This window comes from Pristiophorus japonicus, chromosome 20 (genome assembly GCF_044704955.1).
Source record: "Pristiophorus japonicus isolate sPriJap1 chromosome 20, sPriJap1.hap1, whole genome shotgun sequence".
In the NCBI taxonomy this organism is placed as follows: domain Eukaryota; kingdom Metazoa; phylum Chordata; class Chondrichthyes; family Pristiophoridae; genus Pristiophorus; species Pristiophorus japonicus.
In genome coordinates, this window is record NC_091996.1 from 62,901,509 (window position 1) to 62,927,865 (window position 26,357).

At 47.4% G+C, this 26,357-nt stretch overlaps 1 protein-coding gene across 6 annotated transcripts in view; it reads right to left on the reverse strand.

Annotated features, from left to right (window-relative positions):
- Positions 1-8,425: 8,425 nt before the first annotated feature.
- The window catches only part of LOC139232535 (FK506-binding protein 15-like), an 83,919-nt gene continuing 65,987 nt past the window's right edge, over positions 8,426-26,357 (reverse strand). For all 6 annotated transcript variants that reach the window (XM_070862886.1, XM_070862883.1, XM_070862885.1 and 3 more), the window contains 5 exons: positions 20,244-20,366; positions 19,052-19,159; positions 14,686-15,554; positions 11,589-11,703; positions 8,426-9,072 (listed from right to left, as the gene is read on the reverse strand). In XM_070862886.1, the coding sequence (XP_070718987.1) occupies positions 8,989-9,072; positions 11,589-11,703; positions 14,686-15,554; positions 19,052-19,159; positions 20,244-20,366 (1,299 nt within the window). In that variant the 3' untranslated portion in view covers positions 8,426-8,988. The remainder of the gene's footprint in view (positions 9,073-11,588; positions 11,704-14,685; positions 15,555-19,051; positions 19,160-20,243; positions 20,367-26,357) is intronic.

The window sequence follows — 26,357 nt, forward strand, 5'->3', positions numbered from 1 at the left end:
TTTTGGTAGGAAGAATAAGAAAAGGCAATATAAACTAAATGGTACAATTTTAAAGGGAGACACGTGTCATTGAAGGTGGCAGGACAAACTAAGGCGGATTTAAAAAAGTATACGGGAGCCTTGCCTTTACAAAGAGAATCAGAGAGTACAAAAGTAAGGAAGTTATGCTACAACTTTATAAATCATTGATTAGTTTTAAGCCCCAGCTGGAGTATTGTGGCCAATTCTGGGCACCGCACTTTCGGAAGGACGTCAAAGTCTTGGAGAGGATGCAATAGAGATTTACTAGATTGGTACAGGGATGAGGGACTTCAGTTATGTGCAGAGACTGGAGAAGCTGGGGTTGTTCTCTTTAGATCAGAAGAGGTTAAGGAGAGATTTAATAGAAACAGCAAGATTTTAAGGAGAAACTGTTTCCAGTGGCAGAAGAGTTGGTAAGCAGAAGACACAGATTTAAGTTCATTGGCAACAGAACCAGAGGGGAGATGAGAATTTTAAAAATAATAATTGCAACGAGTTGTTGTGATCTGGAGTGCACTGCCTGAATGGCGGTGAAAGCAGATTCAATAGTAGCTTTCAAAGGGAATTGGATATATACTGGAAGGGGAAAGATTTGCAGGGCTATGGGAAAAGAACCGGCGCAGGCATGATGGGCTGAATGGCATCCTTCAATGCTGTATGATTCGATGGTTCTATCCTGCGGTAAGGGGAATGCCCGCTGGCTCAGCAAGTTCATCCGGTGAGTTGCGAAGTCAAATATACAAAAAATAAAGTCCCAGGTTTGATCTGTGGCTTGTGTCGAACGAGCCGCTATCAGCCAGGGAAGTGCAAGGGCAGAGTAATTGGCCTCAGCAGCCGAGGATTTGTGGCAGACTGAAATCAGCCAGGATTTCCAATCATGCTCATCAAATGACTCCTGGTGGAAAATGGTCTGTGTGGATGAGCCCGGTTGGTATACTGACGAAGGATCATCGACCTGAAACATTAGCTCAGTTTCTCTCTCCACAGATGCCGCCTGACCCGCTGAGTATTTCCAGCATTTTCTGTTTTTATTTCAGCTGGTATACTCATGACCGAAGAGCCTGCCAGCCTCGCCCTCTGCGCTCACTCATGGATTTGAACTGCAGACGAGAAAAAAAAAAGTACATGTAATTGTCATGTATGTACATCTGTTTGTAGCCACCAGATGGTGTCATTGTCGGAGGCCACTGAGCAGCATGCACATGGTACTGCTCTGGTACAAAAGGCCAACCATTTTGTGAGTCAGGCACTTTGGGCCGTAATAAAGCAGGAGCCAAGGTTGTACCTTGTTCAGTTAAACAGTACTCAGTTTGTACCTTTATTGCATACATAACATTTGGCAATGAGAATACAGGAACCTTTGTTTGCAAAATGAGCACGATTGGATTTTTAGAGTGATTTGTGGAGGGAGAAGATTGGGCAGACTTTGTGAGCCGTTTGAACCAGTACTTCGTAGCCAACAAAATGAAGGGGGTCGACGATGCAGATCGGCGCTGGGCCGTGTTCCTCACTGTGTGCGGTTCAAAGATCAACAGTCTGATAAAGAATCTATTCATGCCTAGTGATCCAACAGAGAAAACGTACGAGGAGTTGTATACATTGGTACGGGAGCACCTCAAGCCAGACGAGGGCATCATCATCTCGAGATACAGGTTTTATACACACGTTCGATCCGAGGGCCAGAGTGCAGCGGAATTCATTGCCAACCTGAGACGTCTAGCGGGACTGTGCAAGTTCGGGACAGTGTTGGCAGACATGCTGCGGGGCTTCTTTGTTATCGGTATCAACCACGAGGTGATCCTGCGCAAACTTCTGGTGGTGGAGGAGTTGGATTTAAAAATGGCCATCCAGGTCGCTCAATCATGGATGACGACGGACAGAAGTTTAAAGCAAATATCGGTGAAGAACCGAACCTCGGCAAGTACTGTAAATGCGATTGATTCGGCGTACGGCAGAGCGGCACATGGCAGGACCTAGCCAGCTGTGTTTGCGAAACCGACTCCTCCGTGTTGGCATCATGGGGGAAATCATTGGCACCAGCAGTACTGATTTAAGCAATATAGTTGCAAAGGCTGTCTGAGAGTGGGGCATCTCCAGCGCAAGTGTCCGCAGATGAGCATGTGGAGGATGAGAGTCGGACTAGCGCAGATTCGGAAACGCAATCTGAGATGCCAGAGGAGAAAGTGTATGGATTGTACTCTTTCATAACCAAGAGTAAACCAATTAACGTGAAGTTTAGCGGGATACCGGTATCAATGGAACTGGACACGGGCGAATCAATCGATCATGAGCGAGAGGGCATTTAATAAGCTGTGGGGCCTGTTTGTGACACCTAGCCCAGTAGTCTGAGCAGCCCCTGGCCTGCGAGCACCATCAGAACAGGCCGGGGAGCGGAAGGAGCAGCGTGGCGGCCTAGCCCAGTAGGCTGAGTGGTCCCCAGCCTGCAAGCACCATCGGAGCAGGCCGGGGAGCGGAAGGAACAGCATGGTGGCAGACCACTCCAGGGAGCAGCACGTGCTGGAGCAGGAGAGCAATGGTTGTGAAGAGTGATGTCATCAAAGTCCAGGTCGGCGATTGGAGCATGGGCAGGTACAGCAGGAGCGGCGAGGTCGGGGCGAAGGAGCGGCGAGAGATTGTAGAGGGACGTAATCAGGGCCCAGGAGCAGCGTGAGTTCAGAGCCCATAAGAGGATAGGGCCCAGGGGCAACACGGGCCAGCCCACACTGCGATATGTGTGCGCACTTGGTCCGTGCAGCAGAGCTGGTCTCCAGTCGTCTTGGTTAATCCTTGCCACTGGACCAAGACCTAGCTCTGTCAAGCCCATGTGGTGGCTGGGGTGCAACGGCCATCACACGTTAAAAAAATCCACGCACAGGCATCTTCCACCCTTCAGGATGTAGTTCGGGATCTGGAATATTAGGTCCTTCATTGATACACTTGAGAACTTTTTGACGTGGGAGCAAGTCATCCTCGACTCAAGGGACTGCCTATGATGATGAACTAAGACTGTGAGGCCCAGGCTCAGCCCTGTTAATGCCAACCTGCGCACGTACACCAAAGAACTGATAAAGGTGATTGGCAGTGCACAAATTAATGTGTCGTATAATGGAGCGGTTCACGAGGTACCGCTGTGAATTGTTCCAGGCAATGGCCAACGCTGCTCGGCAGGAGCTAGCTGGAGAAAATCAGATGCAACTGGAACGACATAAAGGCGTTGTCGTCATCGGAAGATACATGTGCCCAAGTATTGAGCAAATTCCACTCACTGTTCAAACTGGGTATTGGCGACTTCATGGGAGCCAAAGTGCAGATCCACGTGGACTAAGGTGCAAGACCCATCCATCGGGCAGTGCCGTATATGATGAGGGAGTAGGTCGAAATTGAACTGGACAGACTCCAGCATGAAGGGATCATATCATCGATCGAATTTAATGAATGGGTCAGCCCCATTGTTCCTGTGCTGAAAAGTGATGGCACAGTCAGAATCTGTGGAGACTACAAGGCTACGATCAACAGGGTTTCGAAACAAGATCAGTACCCGCTACCGAAGGCTAATGACTTGATTGCGATGCTAGCCGGAGGGAAGTCGTTCACAAAACTGGACTTGACGTCGGCCTATCTGACGCAGGAATTGGTAGAGACGTCGAAGAGACTTACGTGCATTAATACAAACAATGGACTGTTTATTTACCATAGGTGCCCGTTTGGAATTCGCTCGGCTGCAGCAATATTCCAGAGGAATATGGAAAGTCTACTTAAATCCGTTCCCAGAACCGTCGTGTTTCAAGATGATATCCTGATCACTGGTCGTGACGCCAAGAAACATCTGAACAACCTGCCAGAGGTTCTACTGCATTTGGACAGAGTGGGACTCAAGACTTAAATGCTCGAAGTGCGTCTTCATGGCACTGGAGGTCGAATTCCTCGGGAGGAAAATCGCCGCTGATGCCAAACCCATCATGAAAACCAAAGCCATCAAGAATGCACCCAAGCCGCAGAACGTGATGGAGCTGCGTTCGTTCCTGGGTCTACTCAACTACTTTGATAACTTCCTACCTAAACTGAGCACCTTATTTGAACCACTGCATATGCTATTGAGAAAAGACAACAATTGGGTGTGGGGCGCATTGCAAGATAGAGCTTTCGAGAAAGCCATCAATCTGCTTTACGCGAACAAACTGCTGGTACATTATGACCCATGTAAACGTTTAGTTTTGGCCTGTGACGCATTGTCATATGGAATTGGTTACGTGTTACAACAAGCCAATGAGTCGGGGTAACTTCAACCTGTCGCGTATGCATCCAAAAGTTTGTCTAAAGCAGGAAGAGCCTCCAGTATGGTAGAAAAAGAAGCTTTAGCGTGTGTGTACAGTGTTAAAAAGATGCATCAATACCTGTTGGGTCTGAGGTTCGAATTAGAGACCGATCACAAGCCGCTCATTTCGTTGTTTTCTGAGAGCAAAGGTATCAATACCAATGCTTCATCCCACATCCAAAGGTGGGCGCTGACATTATCTGCCTATGATTATGTCATTCGCCACAGACCTGGCACAGAGAATTGTGCCGATGCTTTGAGCCGGTTGCCGTTGCCCACACTGGAGGTGGAAACGCCACAGCCAGCAGATTTAATGTTAATCATGGATGCTTTTAAGAGTGAAGGTACCCCTGTCACAGGTCAACAAGTTAAGACCTGGACCAGCCAGGACCCGATATTATCAGTGGTAAAGGGCTGCATCCTCAAAGGGGATTGGTCTGCCATACCAAAGTAAATGTGCGAGGCCAAACCGTACATTCGTCGTAAGAACAAACTATCTATTCAAGCAGATTGCATATTGTGGCGCAATCGAATTGTAATGCCTAATAAAGGGAGAGAGAAGTTTGTGCGTGAGTAACACAGCACACATCCTGGTATAGTGATGATGAAGGCCATTGCCAGGTCTCACGTATGGTGGCCAGGAATTGATTCTGTGCTGGAAGCATGCATGCATCAGTGCAACACCTGCATGTAGCTCAGCAAAGCACCAGTGAAATCGCCGCTGAGTCTGTGGTCATGGCCATCCAAACCTTGGTCCAGGATCCATGTAGATTTTGCAGTTGCCTTCCTGGGCAAGATGTTTTTAGTGGTGATGGATGCTTATTCGAAGTGGATAGAATGCATAATCATGTCATCCAGTACGTCCACCGCAACCATAGAGAATCTCAGTGTCATGTTTGCAACACATGGTCTGCCTGACAGTGGTGAGTGACAATGGGTTGGGCTTCAGGAGTTTGTAAAACTTAACGGCATAAAACAAGGTCAGCACCGTTCAAGCCTGCGTCCAACGGGCAAGCAGAACGTGCAGTACAAATTATCAAGCAAAGCACGAGAAGAGTAACCCAAAGGTCACTACAGACCCACTTGTCTTGCATACTGCTGAGTTACAGGACAAGACCCCACACACTCACAAGGGTCTCGCTTGTTGAACTCATGATGAAAAGAGGTCTTAAGACCAAGTTATCTCTTGTACACCCGGATTTAAGTAATCATGTTGAATACAGAAGACAGAGTCAACAAGGGTACTATAATCGTGCAACTGTGTCACGTGAGATTTCTGTTAATGATCCTGTATATGTGTTGAATTATGGTCAGGGTCCCAAATGGATCGCTGGTAGGGTCATGGCCAAAGAGGGCAACAGAGTATTTATTAAGCTCGAGCATGGGCAAACTTGCAGGAAACACATGGATCAAACAAAGCTGAGGCACAGAGACAAGCCAGAGCAGTCGAATGAAGAAGCCATCGACGACCAACCAACCTACCAGCAGCCTTCAGTGGACTCAAGGGTCATCAGTGAACCCAGAATTTCCATCACGGACTTGTTCAATAAAAATGGACTTGCAATTCATAGAAACATAGAAAATAGGCCATTCAGCCCTTCTAGCCTGCACCGCCATTCAATGAGTTCATGGCTGAACATGAAACTTCAGTACCCCCTTCCTGCTTTCTCGCCATACCCCTTGATCCCCCGAGTAGTAAGGACTTCATCTAACTCCCTTTTGAATATATTTAGTGAATTGGCCCCAACCACTTTCTGTGGCAGAGAATTCCACAGGTTCACCACTCTCTGGGTGAAGAAGTCTCTCCTCATCTCGGTCCTAAATGGCTTACCCCTTATCCTTAGACTGTGACCCCTGGTTCTGGACTTCCCCAACATTGGGAACATTCTTCCTGCATCTAATTCCTGACATGGCCCCTGCCACCCCCAACAAATCAGCCATCCAGCCACAACAGAGTTCACACATGCACCCAAGGCCAGAATCGGAATGAGACGGTCAACCCGTAAAGCACCGAACCGTCTTAACCTGTGAAAGACTACGATAAGATCTGAGGAGGGTAGTCATGTATGTACATGCTGTTTGTAGCCACCAGATGGTGTCATTGTTGGAGGCCACTGAGCAGTAGCACATGGTGCTGCTCTGGTATAAAAGGCCAGGCATTTTGAGAGTCAGGCACTTTGGGCCATAATAAAGCAGGAGCCAAGGTTGTACTTTGTTCAGTTAAACAGTACTCAGTTGGTACCTTTATTGCATACATAAAAGTAATGGTTGGGAAGTTGAGAGTTTTAAATGTGCACTGTATGCCATTAACAAGCCTTAAAGCTTCAAACACAAGTGTTACTAATTCATCACGAACCTGCATGAAGACACTTGCAGAGGTTGGAAAACCTGTGTGAAGTATGAAGGATGCTGGTCTTTTGCTCCATGTCACATCATCCCAGAGACTGGGAGAGCACATCAGGCCCTCACATTAACATGCAAGGAGTTTACAATTACACTCAACTTGCCAAGGAAGATGCCAAGTAGACATACAGCTTCCCTTAGGCAAGGGGAAACAGTCAGAAAGTCCAGGGACCAAGGGAAAAAAGTAGAAAATAAGAGAATGATACTGCTGCCATGGGAGGCAGCATTCTGGGCTGCTCAGTGCAAACTTGTTCATTTCATTGGTCTCACTAATTGCCACGAGCAAGTTCTGAACTTGGATGTTGGACCATCGCACAGCAGGTGATACAGCTCACTTTCCCCGAGACTACTGCACAAACTGCCCACGCAGGTGATAGTTACTTGTGGCCAGTGTTCTTGTGTCTACAAAACAAGTACAAAACAGGAACAACAACAGGATGGCGGGTGTGGGCCTCATCTCTCCTACAGTTAGCTCCCACCTGAGTAATGTTGTTGAGAGTTACCTAATGAATGTGACAGGATCAGCACAAGGGCTCTCCCACCGCACTAGACATGCAACCAGGCTGGCTGCCCGGGGACTGAGTGTATGGGACGCAACAAACCAAGACAAAAATGGAAGGTATCTTTATTGGGGGCACAGAGGAGGAGGAAGGAGAGAAATGAAGAATGCAGTTTAGGGGGAATAAAGAGCTCTTCAGCGAGGGTTCAAAAATGAAGATCAGGCAAACAACCAGTCCCACTGCACAAAGGTGTTTAACTCCTCTCCATTCTAACCATGCTATTTTGATGGAGTCACTAACCAGTTTATTTTAAGTGGGTAGTGACTGTGTTAACGGGGAGGTAAGGAATTTAATATGGTGTACCAAAGAATGAAAGCCCTAAATGGGAATCAACAACAGCTTGCATTTATATAGTACCTTTAATGTAGTAAAATGTCCCACGGCGCTTCACAGACGACAAAATTTGACACCAAGCCACACAAGATTTTTTTCTTTTATTTATTCGTTCACGGGATGTGGGCGTAGCCAGCAAGACCAGCATTTATTGCCCATCCCGAATTGCCCTCGAGGTGATGCCCTCGAGCTGCCTTCTTGAACCGCCACAGTCCGTGTGGTGAAGGTACTTCCACAGTGCTGACTTTGTTGTAGTGATTTTGGTACAAGTGAGTGGCTTGCTAGGCCATTTACAAGGGCAGTTAAGAGTCAATCACATTGCTGTGGGTCTAGAGTCACATACAGGCCCAGGTAAGGACAGCAGATTTCTTTCCCTAAAAGGACATCAGTGAACCAGTTGGGTTTTTCTGACATACCCGTAGTTTCATAGTTAGCATCAGTAATGGTGACCTTCTTTTCAATTCCAGATTTATTTAATTAACTGAATTTAAATTCCCCAGCTACCATGATGGAATTTGAACTCACGGATTATTAGTCTAAACCTCTGGAATACTAGTCCAGTAACATAACCACTATGCTACCATACCCAGAAATGACCAAAAGCTTGGTCAAAGAGGTAAGCTTTAAGGAGCATCTTAAAGGAGGAAAGAGAGGTCGAGGGGCGGAGGAGAATAGGGAGGGAATTCCAGAGCTTAGGGTCTCGGCAACTAAAGCCACGGCCACCGATGAATCCCACCCACTCTGGCTGCATCAAAGAACAGTGTTGGAAATGGACATGTTGGACAGCAACTGATTGGAGGTTAAGGCACAGAGATAACTTTATTTTAGACCAAACCCGTGCTGGACCCAACACACAGAATGAGGACATTGTTCCGCTCACTATAGGAGCGTCACTCACAAACAATTCAACACGATCAAAACTGGATTCACAATCAAATTGGTACAATAACAGAGTTATTAAGCAGTCACTACTTGCCCAGTGTTATTTGGACTGCCCAACAGCCGTCAACAGTTCTGGCTATATCAGCAGTAAAAATTTATTGAAATTCAGCAGGGATTAAAAAGAAAATCAGAGTGCGACAGAGCCATATACTGCTCAGGAACACTACCAGTGTGATTCAGAGTCAGTGCACTTTCACCCACAGTTCCGTTCTGTGCTGACTGGGGACAAGCCTCACACCAGGAGGTGGTGACCAGCAGGTTACAAACTAAGAGAATCTTGGAATGTGAACTTCCACAGGGTTACACATTGCAGAAAAAGCACTGTGTTTCCCAGACAGGTGCAGGGTCCGACCTGGCTCCCTCGCGAACAAACTCCATCTCCTCAGTAACTGTACAGTGTCAATGGAGGCCACCTCATCCAAGCCAGCCAAAGTCATCTTCATCTTCCTCATCCTCGTCCCCAAAGAGTGGGGCTGGTGGTGGGTGGCCCTTCATACTCTGAGTGAAAGAGAGAGAGACAGAGAGAGAGAGAGGCGGAATGACAAACAGCACACTGACCCCACCAGTTTCTGAGCAGCGCGGGAAAGATCCCGGAGCAAGACAAAGGAAAGGGGACTTGATTCCACAGGCATCGATTCAGTCACTGCTGCTGAAGGGTAGCAGGACTGAGGTTAGATTAGACCAGGGATCACACTGCATGTCCCCAATGACAAACACTTTGTTCAACCCAAGTTAGTTACCCCACCCCTTTATACTAAAAGACCCCAGTCTTCCACCCCAGTATACTGTAGTACCCCAGTCCCCACCCCTTTATACTACAGGATCCCAATCTCCACCCCTTTGTATTGAAGTACCCCAGTCCCCACCTCTTTATACTACAGGACCCCAGTCGCCACTCCTTTATACTGTAGTACCCCAGTCCCCCACCCCTTTATACTGTAGTACCCCAGTCCCCCACCCCTTTATACTGTAGTACCCCAGTCCCCCACCCCTTTATACTGTAGTACCCCAGTCCCCACCCCTTTATACTACAGGATCCCAGTCTCCACCCCTTTATACTACAGGATCCCAGTCCCCACCCCTTTATACTACAGGATCCCAGTCCCCCACCCCTTTATACTACAGGATCCCAGTCCCCCACCCCTTTATACTACAGGATCCCAGTCCCCACCCCTTTATACTACAGGATCCCAGTCCCCCACCCCTTTATACTACAGGATCCCAGTCCCCACCCCTTTATACTACAGGATCCCAGTCCCCACCCCTTTATACTACAGGATCCCAGTCCCCACCCCTTTATACTACAGGATCCCAGTCCCCACCCCTTTATACTACAGGATCCCAGTCCCCACCCCTTTATACTACAGGATCCCAGTCCCCACCCCCTTTATACTGTAGTACCCCAGTCCCCCACCCCTTTATACTACAGGATCCCAGTCCCCACCCCTTTATACTGTAGTACCCCAGTCCCCACCCCTTTATACTGTAGTACCCCAGTCCCCACCCCTTTATACTACAGGATCCCAGTCCCCCACCCCTTTATACTACAGGATCCCAGTCTCCACCCCTTTATACTGTTGTACCCCAGTCCCCACCCCTTTATACTACAGGATCCCAGTCCCCACCCCTTTATACTACAGGATCCCAGTCCCCCACCCCTTTATACTGAAGTACCCCAGTCTCCACCCCTTTATACTGTAGTACCCCAGTCCCCACCCCTTTATACTACAGGATCCCAGTCCCCACCCCTTTATACTGTAGTACCCCAGTCCCCACCCCTTTATACTACAGGATCCCAGTCCCCACCCCTTTATACTACAGGATCCCAGTCCCCACCCCTTTATACTACAGGATCCCAGTCCCCACCCCTTTATACTACAGGATCCCAGTCCCCACCCCTTTATACTACAGGATCCCAGTCCCCACCCCTTTATACTACAGGATCCCAGTCCCCACCCCTTTATACTACAGGATCCCAGTCCCCCACCCCTTTATACTACAGGATCCCAGTCCCCACCCCCTTTATACTGTAGTACCCCAGTCCCCCACCCCTTTATACTACAGGATCCCAGTCCCCCACCCCTTTATACTACAGGATCCCAGTCCCCACCCCCTTTATACTGAAGTACCCCAGTCCCCCACCCCTTTATACTACAGGATCCCAGTCCCCCACCCCTTTATACTACAGGATCCCAGTCCCCCATCCCTTTATACTACAGGATCCCAGTCCCCCATCCCTTTATACTACAGGATCCCAGTCCCCACCCCTTTATACTACAGGATCCCAGTCCCCCACCCCTTTATACTGTAGTACCCCAGTCCCCACCCCTTTATACTACAGGATCCCAGTCCCCCACCCCTTTATACTGTAGTACCCCAGTCCCCACCCCTTTATACTACAGGATCCCAGTCCCCCACCCCTTTATACTACAGGATCCCAGTCTCCACCCCTTTATACTGTTGTACCCCAGTCCCCACCCCTTTATACTACAGGATCCCAGTCCCCACCCCTTTATACTACAGGATCCCAGTCCCCACCCCTTTATACTACAGGATCCCAGTCCCCCACCCCTTTATACTACAGGATCCCAGTCCCCACCCCCTTTATACTGTAGTACCCCAGTCCCCACCCCTTTATACTACAGGATCCCAGTCCCCACCCCCTTTATACTGTAGTACCCCAGTCCCCACCCCTTTATACTACAGGATCCCAGTCCCCACCCCTTTATACTACAGGATCCCAGTCCCCACCCCCTTTATACTGTAGTACCCCAGTCCCCACCCCTTTATACTACAGGATCCCAGTCCCCCACCCCTTTATACTGTAGTACCCCAGTCCCCACCCCTTTATACTGTAGTACCCCAGTCCCCACCCCTTTATACTACAGGATCCCAGTCCCCACCCCTTTATACTACAGGATCCCAGTCCCCACCTCTTTATATGATGCGACGTTACCGTGGTAACGCTGTCCTGGTTCTGTCTCACTGTTGCAGCAATCCATTCACTTTCTTACCACTTCTTCGTCATCCTCCTCTTCTTCGTCCTTCTTGGCCAAGGGTTTCACCGTCTTCACCATTTTTGGAGACACCGGTTTGAACAAGCCCTCATCGTCGTCATCACTGAAAAGGCTAAAGTAAAAACGGTCACAAGGTCAGCATTTTTTTTTTCAAAGGCTCCGGTCATTCATTCTGAAAGGAGATCTACATGTTTATTTCAATAATCTCCCCTCCCCTGAAGATGATCCGCACAGAGGTAAGCTTCTTCACAAACTGGCAGCCCCTCCCCCACTAAGTGTTCATCTTCATCTGTAGGTCGAGATAGCAAGTGTCAGCAGGCTATTCAACTGGGAGCGGCGGCATCCTAGTCAAGCCCGATCCTGCCCACATGCACACAGACTATCCAAGCAGGAGTTATTGGATGGAGATCCGGAGAGGGGAAACCTAGCTGGTTTTCTCCTCCTCCTCTGTCCAGGAAATTTCAGGCTAATTGCAAAACCCCAAAATGTTACCTACTAAATATAAGCAGTGGCCAAATAAAGCAACACAGGCACCAGGGCATAGAAAAATGAAAAAAAGAACTTGCATTTATATAGCCTTTCATGACCCAAGGACTTCTCAAAGCACTTTACAGCCAATTATGTACTTTTGAAGTGTAGTCACGGTTGTAATGTAGGTCATGCGGCAGCCAATTTATGCACAAGCAAGCTCCCACAAACGACAAGTGATAATGACCAGATAATCTATTTTAGTGATGTTAGTTGAGGGATAAATATTGGCCAGGACACCAGGGAGAACTCCCCTGCTCTTCTTCGAAATAGTGCCATGGGATCTTTTGTGTCCACCTGAGGGGGCAGACAGTGCTTCAGTCTAAAGTCTCATCCGAAAGAAGGCGCCCACAGAGAGTCAGCCTGGATTTTGAGTTCAAGTCTCTGGAATGGGAATTGAACCCATAACTTTCTGACTCAGGAGGTGAGAGCACTACTCATTGATCCATGTCTGATACCCTAGGAATCGGGCACAGGAATATTAGTGTGTGGCAGCAATTCAATTACCCTCCCCACACCTGAATTTGTGACCTTGCTCTACTGACAATGGACACCCCACCCCGCCCCCCCCACGTGTTATCAGAAGACTTCCCCAGTACACACCCGCAGTAACCAACTCACGGAAGGAGTGGAGACAAGGGGGCACCAACGGCTACACGACATCACCAAGGAAGCAAGAAAGAGAGTGCCATCTTTAAGAGGACTGTTCCAGTCAATGAAGGTTAAATTGTGCCCTCTATTCATGGGGTCCTGAGTGGTTAATACTGGTTATGCTGATGCTAGCCCCTAAAAGTGATCACATTTCAGTTCACTATCAGCATGCACATGCATGCAACAACCTGCATTTATATAGCGACTTTAACATAATAAAACCATCCCAAGGCGCTTTACAGGCGCATTTTCAGCAAAATTTGACAACGAGCCACATAAGCACAGGTGACCAAAAGCTTGGTCAAAGAGGTAGGTTTTAAGGAGCATCTTAAAAGGAGGAGCGGGGTAGAGGCAGAAAGGCTTAGGAAGGGAATTCGAGCTTAGGGACTTGGCTGCTGAAGGCACGGCCGCCAATAGTGAGGTGAAGGAAATGGTGGATGCACGAGGCCAGAATTGGAGGTCTCGGAGGGGTGTAGGGTACAGAGATAGGGAGTGGTGAGTGTATGGAGGGATTTGAAGTTATATGGGTCTAATGGTGATTGTCCCAAAGGCACACTCATTCTCAGGCAGTCTGGAAATGAGGTGAGCTTTGCGAGCGGTGAGCCATGCAGAACGCAGTAGAGAGGAGAGACAACGTGAAGTGCTGTTGGATGGACAGCTGAAACCATGTCCATGTCCCTGTGTAGGTCACAGGCACCTCTGGCCAGGGATTCCTTCAGGGTCAAAATAAAAATCCCCAGCTCTGAACAGGGGTGATACAACCTTGGTTACTTCACTACAGTGGGACAATGGTTCAGATTCCTTGGTATTGAGTTGCAGGCCTGCCTTGAGCAGGGGGGGGGGGGGGGGGGGGGCAGAGAACAGTGAACACATCCCCCCCACCCCACCAGTTGTGATTTCCCTTAACGTTTTTGGGAAGTGGCACCAGTATGGAAATGGGCTACACATCCAACCCATGCAAACACACAATGTGCACAAGGCAGGAGAACCAACGATTGGATAAAGACCAGAAGGGGCGAGAAAGAGCACATAGAATCATACAGCACTGAAAGTGCCTGTGCCGGCTCTTTGAAAGAGCTATCCGAGTAGTCCCATTCCCCTGCTTAGTCCCACTCCCCGGCTCTTTCCCAATGGAAATAACAAATTTGTAAGACTAAGTATTCCAATTTCCTTTCGAAAGTTAACATAGGAACAGGATTATGCCATCCAGTCCCTCGAGCAAGTTCCGCTATTGAATTAAATCATGGTTGATCTGTATTTTAACTCTATCCACCCGCATTGGTTCCGTAAACATTAATATTCTTGCGTAACAAAAATCTATCAATCAACAGCTTCTTGGGAAAGAAATTTCCAGATTTCCAGTTACAAGTGAATCTGCTTTTACCATCCTGTCAGAAAGTGCATTCCAGATCATAACTCGCTGTGTAAAAATGTTCTCATCTCCCTTACCCCGGTTCTTTTGCCAATTATCTTAAAAGATAGTCTATCATAGTCTCCCGGGGAAAAAGTCTTGTGCTCTGCTGAGGACTGGGTTTACAAATGAACTGGTGAAATGATAAATGTGCATTTTACACATGGCACCGGTCTTGAAGACACAACAAGGGGCAGAAGGCCACACCCCGAGGGGGGAGCAACACTGAACACAAACATTCAGTGAACAGTTAAAGCCAAACTGACCAGAAATATATATTTTTTTAAATGGGTGCAACTTCTTATCCTTAAAGACTGGTTACCTCATACGGGCTCTTCCACAGTCATGGAACAGGATTAAGGCTTTCTGATTGAATCTAACCAGACTGCAACATTTCACTCCCATCAGTCCTTTGTGATCCAACTATCCTATTTTCCATTTCCACGGACACAAGTCTGGGAAACCCATAAACCCTGCAACTGCCCTTATTTAAATGCTATTTACCTGGAGGCGTTTGCCGAGGAGATGGGTTCAGAGTTGGATTTGGGTTCTGGAATTGTTTTCATGCCATTGGAGCAATCTTTTGTCACGTGCAACGCATCCAGCTCCGAGGGAGTCTCATTTGGATGAAACACTGGAGCCTCTGGGATTTCTGGGCTCTCTTTGTTCACATCAAGAGCTGGGACTGTCCCGTGTAGGGTGTCGGAAAGCTGAGCCCGCTCCTGAATTCCAGAGGCGTTATCGTCACTTCCACTACTGTGTGTTTGAGATTGCTCTTCCTGTTTTTCATCAGCTGTTGAATTGTTTGGAACCGAGGCGTTGCCCGATTCACAGTCCATCGGGTGAAGACTCTTGTCTGCTACCGTTTCACACTCTTGGACCTCGGCTTGTTGATGGGGTCTTTCACTCTCTGGGTCAGACAGAGGCGGCTCCACTTTCTTCTCAGCCTCTCCCTCATCTGTCCGTTTTCCTGAGTTCCCTGCAGTCTTCTCCTGACCATCTGCTGCAGGTGGACTTGGTGCAAGAGTGCGAATGTTTGGAGCAGGAATCAGAGCTGCTTCCAGCTGTTCCAACTCCGGCTGTGTTGCTTTTGCACCTTCGATCTTGGCACGGTCTGGTTCAAGCTCGACCGCCTCGTCAGAGTGCCCAGGTGATAAAGCCACATTTAATCGATCAGTTTCAGATGATGTGGGACATTGCTCATCAAACGCTGCACTCCTTGGATTTTCTGCGGTATCAGAACTAACCTTAACACTCGGACTCTCGATTGGAGGAGCTGCTCGGTCCTCCGTCTCCTCCTCAGATTCTTCATCCTCATCACTCTTTGTGGTTGGCTGGTCTTGGCCACCTCCCAAGAGCTGCAGGGTCACCACCTGTCAGAAAAAAGTAAGACAAGATCACTGCAAAACCAGGCATAAAAATGTTACTATTGGGTCCCTCGTTGGACCAGTTAGAAGGCGCGTTGTCCAGTGTGGAACTGATCCATGTAAGGGTTCTTCCCCCAGTCTGTGCTGAATTAGTTGATCTCAGTCGTGTGCCAATAAGGTGCGCCTGTAGACACCTTGCGAGAGCAGACTCGATCGCAATGCCTCGGTGCTTAATTACTTGCCGACACACTGTCTGATGACCATGGGATTACCCCATGGCTTTGCCAGTGTTCCAGTGCATTGCTCAGCCACTCAGGCCAACAATGTCCCAAGTTCGACCCTCGGTCTATGCCGAGTTAGTTATTGCAGCTGGGGCAGCAGTTGGGGCACACGAGTGGCCCAGTTCTCCCACGTTAGGTGGGGTAGGGCCAGGAACAAAGGTGATCCAGGACTCCCAATCTCAATCCAATGATCAGTACGTATGTGTGGAGAACAACACTGGGCTATGCTGTGATGCATCAACTCAAACAGCCTGCTGACATTGTCAAACTTCCTAGATGATAGGTCAACTGGGTGACTGTGGAACCAAACCCCAGCACAAGTCAACCATTTTGGGGGCCCCGGGGGGGGGAGGAGGGGGGAGGAGGGGGAAGAAGGTGGCCCATCTTAATTCACCCAGAAATTTCCTAAAGTCACTCCACTTATGGGGTGATATAATAGAAGTCTTTAAAAATATAAAAATATATTCCCAGTAATCAAATGTTTAAGAACCAAAGAGCCATAAATACAAGTGATTTAGAAGAGAGCAGGAGAAACATCTTCACGCAGTTGTGAGGCTGTAGAATACACTTCCACGGTTAATAGCTGAGGCAGAAAATATGTCAACATTCAAGATTAGATTGGATGGGTGGATGAAGAAGAGAGTTTATAAAGGATGTGGGAAGCGAGAGGGTAAATGTGATGAGATCTTTTTGCTCGGGTGAGGGTAATCACCTACATGGACAGGTTGGGCCGAATGGCCTGTTCCCCTGCTCTACAATTCTGTGCATTTCAGCATGCAATGGTTTAACAGATCCCAGGATTTTCATTCCACTACAATTGCAGGAAGTCTATTCCATACATGATTACTGTGTAGGAGGAAGAATTTCCTGACATCAGTCCTAAAATTAACATTTAGTAGCTTGAACTCACGTCTCTTGTCCTACAATATAATTTATTCCTAATTTACCTTACCATTCCCTTAACTATCTGTTATACTTCGACAAGACCACCTGCCAATTATCTCCTCTCCAGTCTTTCCTGATAACTCAGACCCCTGACACAGCCTCGTGGCCCTTTCCTGCACTGCCTCCAGCAGTTGACGGTTTCCTTTGTGTCGCGGCCACCAGAAATGGACACAGTACTCAAGGTCTGGCCTGACCAGAACTCATGACTTCCTCTCTGACATTAGTATGTGGCAATGATTGTCAACATCCTATTGGCTTCGATTGCTGCTCTGCATTGTTTGGACACTGACAACTCCCAAGTCTCTTTTAGCACCTTTGTTGAGTACGTGTGTTGCTTATTGTTTTCTCCTCTCTACGCAGTACTTTACTCTTGTCTGCATTAAGTTTCGCTAGCTATCGTTCCCCACACTTCCTTATTTTCTGAGCTGCCTCTTCCAATTCCTTGCCCTTCCTTGGTTAGGATCACTGGTAAATTTGGGTTTTTGAATCCAAGTCACGTGTGTAAATTAGGAACACTGAGCTGTGGGGCTATCACTTAGAACTTGCCTCATTCAGAGGTAACTAGAGTACGTATTATTTTCTACTCTTCCTTGCCCACTCCCAAGCTTTACCCTGAACCCTACAGCTTTGAACGTGAGGAAATAGCTGGTCACGTGGAAGTCGAGGTACACTATGTCGCAAGGCTTTCACAGTCTGCTTCGGGTGCCACTTCCTCACAGAAGTTAAGTTGCTCAGGCAGGATTTTCCCTTCTGAATCCATGCTGCTTGCTGTTTGCTAAATTTTAAATAATGCTGAAGTTTACTTCTGACAATCAATTCCATTATTCATTCTTACACGGAATGGAAAATTCATGGAACTGTGTTTGCCTCGCCCTTTTTAAATACGCTACCACATTAGTATCCTTCCAGACTCCCTAACAGCTAGCAGTGCCTCACAAATCTCCTACCTCATCCCTCAGTACTCTGGGTCAAATACGATCTTTCTCTAGGGATTTATTTGGTTGGAGCACATGTAGCCTGTCAAAGATTTCCATCTCCTTTATATCGGAGTCACTGACTGTCCTGGTTTGTTGTATATCTTCCCTTGCAAATACTCAAGAGGAAGTAACCATTCAGAAGGTTAACCATCTTATGCTCAACCTCAGTTTCAACTCCATTTTGCACCTCGTACAGTTTTCACTTGTTCTGACTCCCCTGACTATTGCAGTACTGAAAGAATGCTTGCTCGTGTTTGGCCTCTATTGCTGTTCTTTTTCTGCATCCATCTATGCACCTCCTTTTAAAAAGGTTTTTGCATTCCCTTATATTCCTTCCAGCAAGTCCCAAACCCCTCAACAGGATTTCTATCTTCTGAAAGAATGAGACAGTAGTGCTTGTGTGGTAAAGGCAAGTTTTTTTGGTGTCGAGATATAAGGGATGGGTTCAGTCAGCGCAGATTGTGAAATACTACATTTTGCCTCTTTCTCCCATCCCTTCCCTCAGTAAAATGCAGGCACATTGTGGGACCAACAGTCCCTTTAAGCTGCGCAATTGCACAGCTCTCTGCTGGTCCCACACAGCCTGGACCAGCTTTTCCCATTTTAGATTTCACACATGCGTGAAACTGTGAATGGCCGAGGGGAGTGAACATTGTGTGGGACTCAGTAAATTCCCACCGTTTGCAGATGCTGATGTCCAGTTGTGGCAGAGAACTTCACATCATCAAACCCGGTGGAGAAACTCTCCATCCTCCAATTCTGGTCTCTCTCATCTCCCATTTCCTTCACTCCAACATTGGGCAGCCATATCGTCAGGTGCCTAGGCCCGAAAGCTCGAATTCCCTCCCGAAAACTCTCCACCTCTCTACCCTCCTTAAAACCCAACTCTTTGACCAAGCCTGTTCCAATATCTCTATGGGGCACGGAGTCAACTTTTGTCTGATAACGCTCCTGTGAAGTGCCTCGAGGCATTTTACAACATTAAAGGCGCTATAAAAATACAAGTTGTTGTGTATGTGCTGCCCCCACAGTGCGAGAAAGAAAGAGACCAAGCTCCAAATCCACCCTTGCCATAGGAGGCACAGCGACAGTGAGCCTCCACCGAGGCCAGTTGAGCATTTTGTATATTAACTACACTTAGACACTATGTTTATTTTCACATCCAAAGGGAATAAGCAACGGAAAGTATTACATCAAAAAGATTAAATTCAGGTCTGGACAGTGGGTTTTAATCACAGGTGTCAGGTATACAAAGCAAGCCCAACCCTCAACTCCTTGGTGCCGGCCACAAAGTCTGTACCTTGATGGTGTTCACAATGACGCCGAGGACTGCTCTGCCACTGTATGCCTCGTCCAGGTCAAACTCCCCCCGTAACGACTGAAACACGCCATTCATGATTTTCTTCACCTGCAAGAAGATTTATCAGCCTGCAGTTTATTACACACGGGTTTTGAGGCCGAGTTTTCAAGAAGATAAAGGACGGAACCACTGGGAAAGAGACTTTCCATCATTACCAACATCACCGTCGAACACTCTCGGGGTCAGGTGCAGCACAGGTTAGATGCACAGTATAAGGTCTCCACAGTGCCTCAATAAGATGCTCAGAAGAGCACCGCTTACGACAGAGCAGCGTGACACGTTTGCTGTCGTTTCTGGGTAACAGCTTGCAGAGCGCTTTGTACTAGAGACTTAACAATTAGGGCGAGACTGCCCCGTACTCTCTTTATGCAAGGCCCTTTCAGGAGGGGAAAGGGGAAGGAGTGTCGGGGTGGGGAGGGGAGAAAATAATACTTTCTGTGCAACATCATTCGGTTGCCCCATGTGTCGTGCTGACTAAACGCATTAGACAGACACGCCTTCACACATCCCTTCACCAACTGAAGAAACGAGGGCCCCGAGTTGCAGATTAAAGGGCCATCTCACCTGCAACTTACTCGACTTGAGCACCTACAAGAAATAGCATGAACCAGATGTCACACGCTTCCAGTCACAGAATCTGCATGAAGGTGCACACTGCAAGTTATCCAGGGACAGTATCAGACAGACATGTCTATGGTGACTGCTGTACTCAGGATATCCGGTCTCAGTGAAGCAGCCAAAGTCCAATCACCTAGAGTATCCACTAAAAGGGGCAGTAGAGTCAACGCAACATTCACCTTTAAGCTCAGTGGAACCTTGAACAGCACCACGGAGCAGTCAAACCTGGGTTTGCAGCCATAGTCCTGTGTCACCAAGTGTCCCAACTCTCAATGCCGATAGGCCAAGCACTTTCCTCTCAGGGAAGGTTAAAGCAAAGTGACAGCAAGCTCTCATGCGCCTCCTAGAGGCTGGTGGTATAGTAGCAGATTTCTGGGGACCTGACTAGGACTGGTGTATGGAGACCTCGCAAGGGGCAAAAATTCCAATAAAAACTAGAAGTGACAAAAAAATATCTGGGCTACAACATGCGACCTGTTTTACTGCGAGAGTAATTATGGTTCACTCTCCATACCTCCTCAGCAGTGTCGTCTGAACGAGGTGCTTCACTAGTCTTGAGGAATCGCCGCTGCAGCTCACGGACTTGCCCGTCGTAGTGTTCCTTCATCGCAGCAGCTCTGCTCTGCAGGGACGAATACTGAAACACACAAACACAGAACTCGAGAATGCACTTGTGTAACATCTTCATTTCCCACAACAGCTGACCTTAGCTGTGGGACAAGCTAGTAATGGACTGTCCATTAGATATTGCGGACACACGCTCACTAAAGGAACTGGTTTAAGACTGCCCTGGTGTCTCTTCATAACCAAAGAGCAAGTGGAGGGCTTTCCAGCTGATCAGAGAACCCAATCATCCTATTCAACACATGATCATGTTATCCAAGGGCCATAGCTATATGAACAGCTGGATTAACCATTCATCTCATTACTGGGACACTGGAAATGCAGAACGACTGTTGCATTGTCTAAATAACAGTCACTGCATTTCAAAAGTAAGTCATGGTGCAAAGCACTTCGTGGAGTTTTGATGTGATGAGATGTTGTATAGATACAAATACTTCTTGGTTCTCTGTACTGCTCAGCCTCAAATCACACAATATAAGTGTGGTGGAGGAGGGAAGAGAGCAAGAGAGGCAGAGTCTACTTCTGCTCAGTTGAGCACCATTACACTGCAAACACTGCTGGCAATTGTGCTGCCTAGTCTAGTGGTGCAGATGCTCACTGATTCTTGAAGTGCTTTGATATGGTCATCCAGTCACAGTAAGCGGCTGCCCATTCCCCTACTGATGCACGCACACACACACTTCAAAAATCAATTGCCAGTAATTCATTCCTTTTTATGGAAATCCAGTCCAAACACAAGTTACTGGTACTGAGGCTGATTAATTCCAAACCACATTTCAGTGCTGATGAGTCAGCAGTAATGTTCCGAGAGCACAGGTTATAAACAGGAGACTCTGGAAAGTCATGTTTATTTTCAGCAATAAACAATAAACTATAGTAACATGTCCAACTCCTCCAAATACTGTACCCAAAACTCCAACCCGCCCTGCAACTCACCAGGTTCAACTGCTGATCTTATAAGACACCAAACCCCAACTATCGCCCTGCTCTAAAGTCACCGCAACAGCTGCCTGTGTAGCTCAGGGAATTAAGGGGTCAGTTGATGCAGAATGTTGAGAGTTCAAGTCTCACTCCAGACACTTGTGCATTTAGTCTCTCCAGTGCAGTGCTGAGGGAATTATGCAATCAGAGGTACCAACTTTTGAATGAAACAAGGCCCCGTCTGCTCTCTCAGGTAATGTAAAAGGTCACATGGTACAATTTGAAGAGCAGGTTAGTTCTCCCTGGTGTCCTGGCCAATATTTATCCCTCAACCAACAGAACTGAAAAACAGATAGTTTGGTCACTTATCTTATTGCTGTTTGTGAGACCTTGTTGTGCACAAACTGGCTGCCACATTTCCCTACATTACAATAGTGACTATATTTCAAAAAGTACTTCATTGGCTATGAAGCGCTTTGGAACATCCCAAGGACAACAACAATAATTTTTATATACCGCCTTTAAAACGCCCCAAACGGATCACAGGAGTGTTAAGACAAAAAATTTGACACCGAGCCACAGAAGGAGAAATTAGGGCAAGTGATCAAAAGCTTAGTCAGAGAGGTAGGTTTTAAGGAGCGTCTCAAAGAAGGAAAGAGAGGTAGAGAGGTTTAGGCAGGAAATTCCAGAGTTTAGGGCCTAGGCAACAGAAGGCACGGCCACCAATGGTTGAGCGATTATAATCAGGGATGCTCAAGAAGGCAGAATTAGAGGAGCGCAGATAACTCGAGGGCGGGGGGGGGGGGGGAAGGAGGAGGGAGATTGTGGGGCTGAAGGAGATTACAGAGATAGGGAGGGGAGAGGCCATGGAGGGATTTAAAAACAGGATGAGAATTTTGAAATTGAGGCGTTGCTTAACCGGGAGCCAATGTTGGTCAGCGAGCATAGGAGTTACTGGGTCTTGGTACGAGTTAGGACACGGGCAGCTGAGTTTTGGATGACCTCAAGTTTACATAAGGTAGAATGTGGGAGGCCAGGAATGCGTCAGAATAGTCAAGTCTAGAGGTAACAAAGGCATCGATGAGTGGAGGCAAGGGTGGAGACAGGCAATGTTAGGGAGGTGGAAATAGATGGTCTTAGTTATGCTGTGGATATATGGTTGGAAGCTCATTTCAGGATCATTGGCTTCGGTTTTCCCAATATTTAATTAGAGAAAATTTTTTGTTCATCCACAACTGGATGTCAGACAAGCAGTCTGACAATTTAGGGACTGCGGAGGGGTCGAGAGAAGTGGTAGTGAGGTAGAGCTGGGTATCATCAGCATACATGTGGCAACTGACTGTGTTTTCGGATGATGTCGCCAAGGGGCAGCATGTAGATGAGAAATAGGAGGTGCCAAGGATAGATCCTTGGGGGACACCAGAGGAAATGATGCGGGAGCAGGAAGAGAAGCCGTTGCAGGTGATTCTCTGGCTACGATTAGATAGATAAGAATGGAACCAGGCTCTGGAGAAGGATGGAGTTCTCAACCGTGTCAAAGGCTACAGACAGGTCGAGAAGGATGAGGAGGGATAGCTTGCCTTTGTCACAGTCACAATGGATCGCATGTGTGAATTTGATGAGCCATTTCGATAACTCGTAAAAGGGGCCCAGAAGGCAGGAGAAGCAGCGGAGGTTGCAGCGGAGCAGGTTGGGAGCAGCGAGGCCCATAAAAGGGGCCCAGAAGGCGGAAGAAGCCAGCTGGTGCAGGGGTAGAAGGTAACCAAAGAAGCAAAAAGAAATCGAAGTGTGACATCACAGCCAAGCGGGTAAGTGATTGGCTGGTGGATTGGTGAGTATTTAATCTTTTTCTTTTCTCATCAGTAAGAAACCTTTGGCGTTGTTACCAATTAGGTTAATTTAAGGGTTAAGTCATGGCAGGAGAGCCCAGACCCATGTCATGCTCCTCCTGTGCTATGTGGGAATACAGGGACGCTTCCAAAGTCCCTGATAACTATGTGTAGGAAGTGTCTCCAGCTATAGCTCCTGACAGACTGCATTGCGGCACTGGAGCTGCGGATGGATTCACTGTGGAGCATCCGCGATGCTGAGGATGTCGTGAATAGCATGTTCAGTGAGTTGGTCACACTGCAGGTAAAGGTTACACAACCAGATAGGAAATGGGTGACCATCAGGCAGAGCAGTGGAAGGAAGGTCCCCTGCGGTCATCTCCCTCCAAAACAGATATACCACTTTGGGTATTATTGGGGGGAGATGACTCATCAGGGGAAGGCAGCAGCAGCCAAATTCATGGCATCAGGGGTGGTGGCTCTGCTACACAGGAGCGCAGGAAAAAGAGTGGGAGAGCTACAGTGATAGGGGATTCTATTGTAAGGGGAATAGATAGACGTTTCTGCAGCTGCAACCGAGACTCCAAGATGGTATGTTGCCTCCCTGGTGCAAGGGTCAAGGATGTCTCGGAACTGCTGCAAGCATTCTGGAGGGGGAGAATGAACAGCCAGTTGTCGTGGTGCACATAGGTATCAACGATATAGGTAAAAAAACAGGATAAGGTCCTACAAGCTGAATTTAGGGAGCTAGGAGTTAAATTAAAAAGTAGGACCTCAAAAAGGTAGTAATCTCAGGATTGCTACCAGTGCCACGTGCTAATCAGAGTAGGAATTGCAGGATAGCTCAGATGAATACGTGGCTTGAGGAATGGTGCAAGGGGGAGTGATTCAAATTCCTGGGACATTGGAACCGGTTCTGGGGAAAGTGGGGCCAGTACAAACCAGACAGTCTGCACCTGGGCAGGATCGGAACCGATGTCCAAGGCAGAGTGTTTGCTAGTGCTGTTGGGGAGGGTTTAAACTAATATGGCAGGGGGATGGGAACCTATGCAGGGAGAGAGGGAAGTAAAATGGGGACAGAAGCAAAAAGTAAAAAGGAGATAAGGAAAAGCGGAGGGCAGAGAAATCAAAGGCAAAAATCAAAAAGGGCCCCATTACAACATAATTCTAAAAGGACAAAGTGTTAAAAAAAACAAGCCTGAAGGCTCTGTCTCAATTCATAATAAGGTGGATGAATTAACTACACAGATATCTGTTAATGGATATGATGTAATTGGGATTACAGAGACATGGCTCCAGGGTGACCAAGGTTGGGAACTCAACATCCAGGGGTATTCAATATTCAGGAAGGATAGACAGAAAGGAAAAGGAGGTGGGGTAGCGTTGCTGGTTAAAGAGGAAATTAACGCAATAGTAAGGAAGGACATTAGCTTGGGAGAGCTATAGTGATAGGGAACTCTATTATAAGGGGAATAGACAGGAGTTTCTGCGGCCGCAACCGAGACTCCAGGATGGTATGTTGCCTCCCTGGTGCAAGGATGTCTCGGAGCGGCTGCAGAGCATTCTGGAGAGGGAGGGTGAACAGCCAGTTGTCGTGGTACCTGTAGGTACCAACGATATAGGTAAGAAGCGGGAAGAGGTCCTACAAACTGAATTTAGGGAGCTAGGAGTTAAATTAAAAAGTAGGACCTCAAAAGGTAGTAATCTCTGGATTGCTACCAGTGCCACGTGCTAATCAGAGTAGAGGGAGCAGGATAGTTAGAATAAATACGTGGCTTGAGCAGTGGTGCAAGAGGGAGGGATTCAAATTCCTGGGACATTGGAACCAGTTCTGTGGGAAGTGGGACCTGTACAAAAGGGACAGTCTACACTTGGGCAGGACTGGAACTGATGTCCTGGGGATAACATTTGCTAATGCAGTTTGGGAGTGTTTAAACTAATATGGCAGGGGGATGGGAACCTATGAAGCGAGATAGGGCGAAGTAATAACAGATGGTAGAAAGGTAAAAAGCAAGTGGAAGGCCGAGTAAACAAAGGCAAGAAACAAAAAGGGCCACACTACATCATAATTCTAAAAGGACAAAAGGTGTTAAAAAACCCAAGTCTGAAGACTTTGTGTCTCAATGCAAGGAGTATCCGTAATAAGGTGGATGAATTAACTGTGCAAATAGATGTTAACAGACATGATGTGATTGGGATTACAGAGACGTGGCTCCAGGATGATCAGGGCTGGGAACTCAACATCCATGGGTATTCAACATTCAGGAAGGATAGAATAAAAGGAAAAGGAGGTGGGATAGCATTGCTGGTTAAAGAGGAGATTAATGCAATAGTTAGGAAAGACATTAGCTTGGATGATGTGGAATCTATATGGGTAGAGCTGCAGAACACCAAAGAGCAAAAAACGTTAGTGGGAGTTGTGTACAGACCTCCAAACAGTAGTATTGATGTTGGGGAGGACATCAAACAGGAAATTAGGGGTGCATGCAATAAAGGTGCAGCAGTTATCATGGGTGACTTTAATACGCATATCGATTGGGCTAACCAAACTGGAAGCAATACAGTGCAGGAGGATTTCCTGGAGTGCATAAGTGATGGTTTTCTAGACCAATGTCGAGGAACCAACTAGGGGAGAGGCCATCTTAGATTGGGTGTTGTGTAATGAGAGAGGATTAATTAGCAATCTCATTGTGCGAGGCCCCTTGGGGAAGATTGACCATAATATGGTGGAATTCTACATTAGGATGGAGAATGAAACAGTTAATTCAGAGACCATGGTCCAGAACTTCAAGAAGGGTAACTTTGAAGGTATGAGGCGTGAATTGGCAAGAATAGATTGGCGAATGATACTTAAGGGGTTGACTGTGGATGGGCAATGGCAGACATTTAGAGACCGCATGGATGAACTACAACAATTATACATCCCTGTCTGGCGTAAAAATAAAAAAGGGAAGGTGGCTCAACCGTGGCTATCAAGGGAAATCAGGGATAGTATTAAAGCCAAGGAAGTGGCATACAAATTGGCCACAAATAGCAGTGAACCCGGGGACTGGGAGAAATTTAGAACTCAGCAGAGGAGGACAAAGGGTTTGATTAGGGCAGGGAAAAGAGTACGAGAGGAAGCTTGCAGGGAACATTAAGACGGACTGCAAAAGTTTCTATAGATATGTAAAGAGAAAAAGGTTAGTAAAGACAAACGTAGGTCCCCTGCAGTCAGAATCAGGGGAAGTCATAACGGGGAACAAAGAAATGGC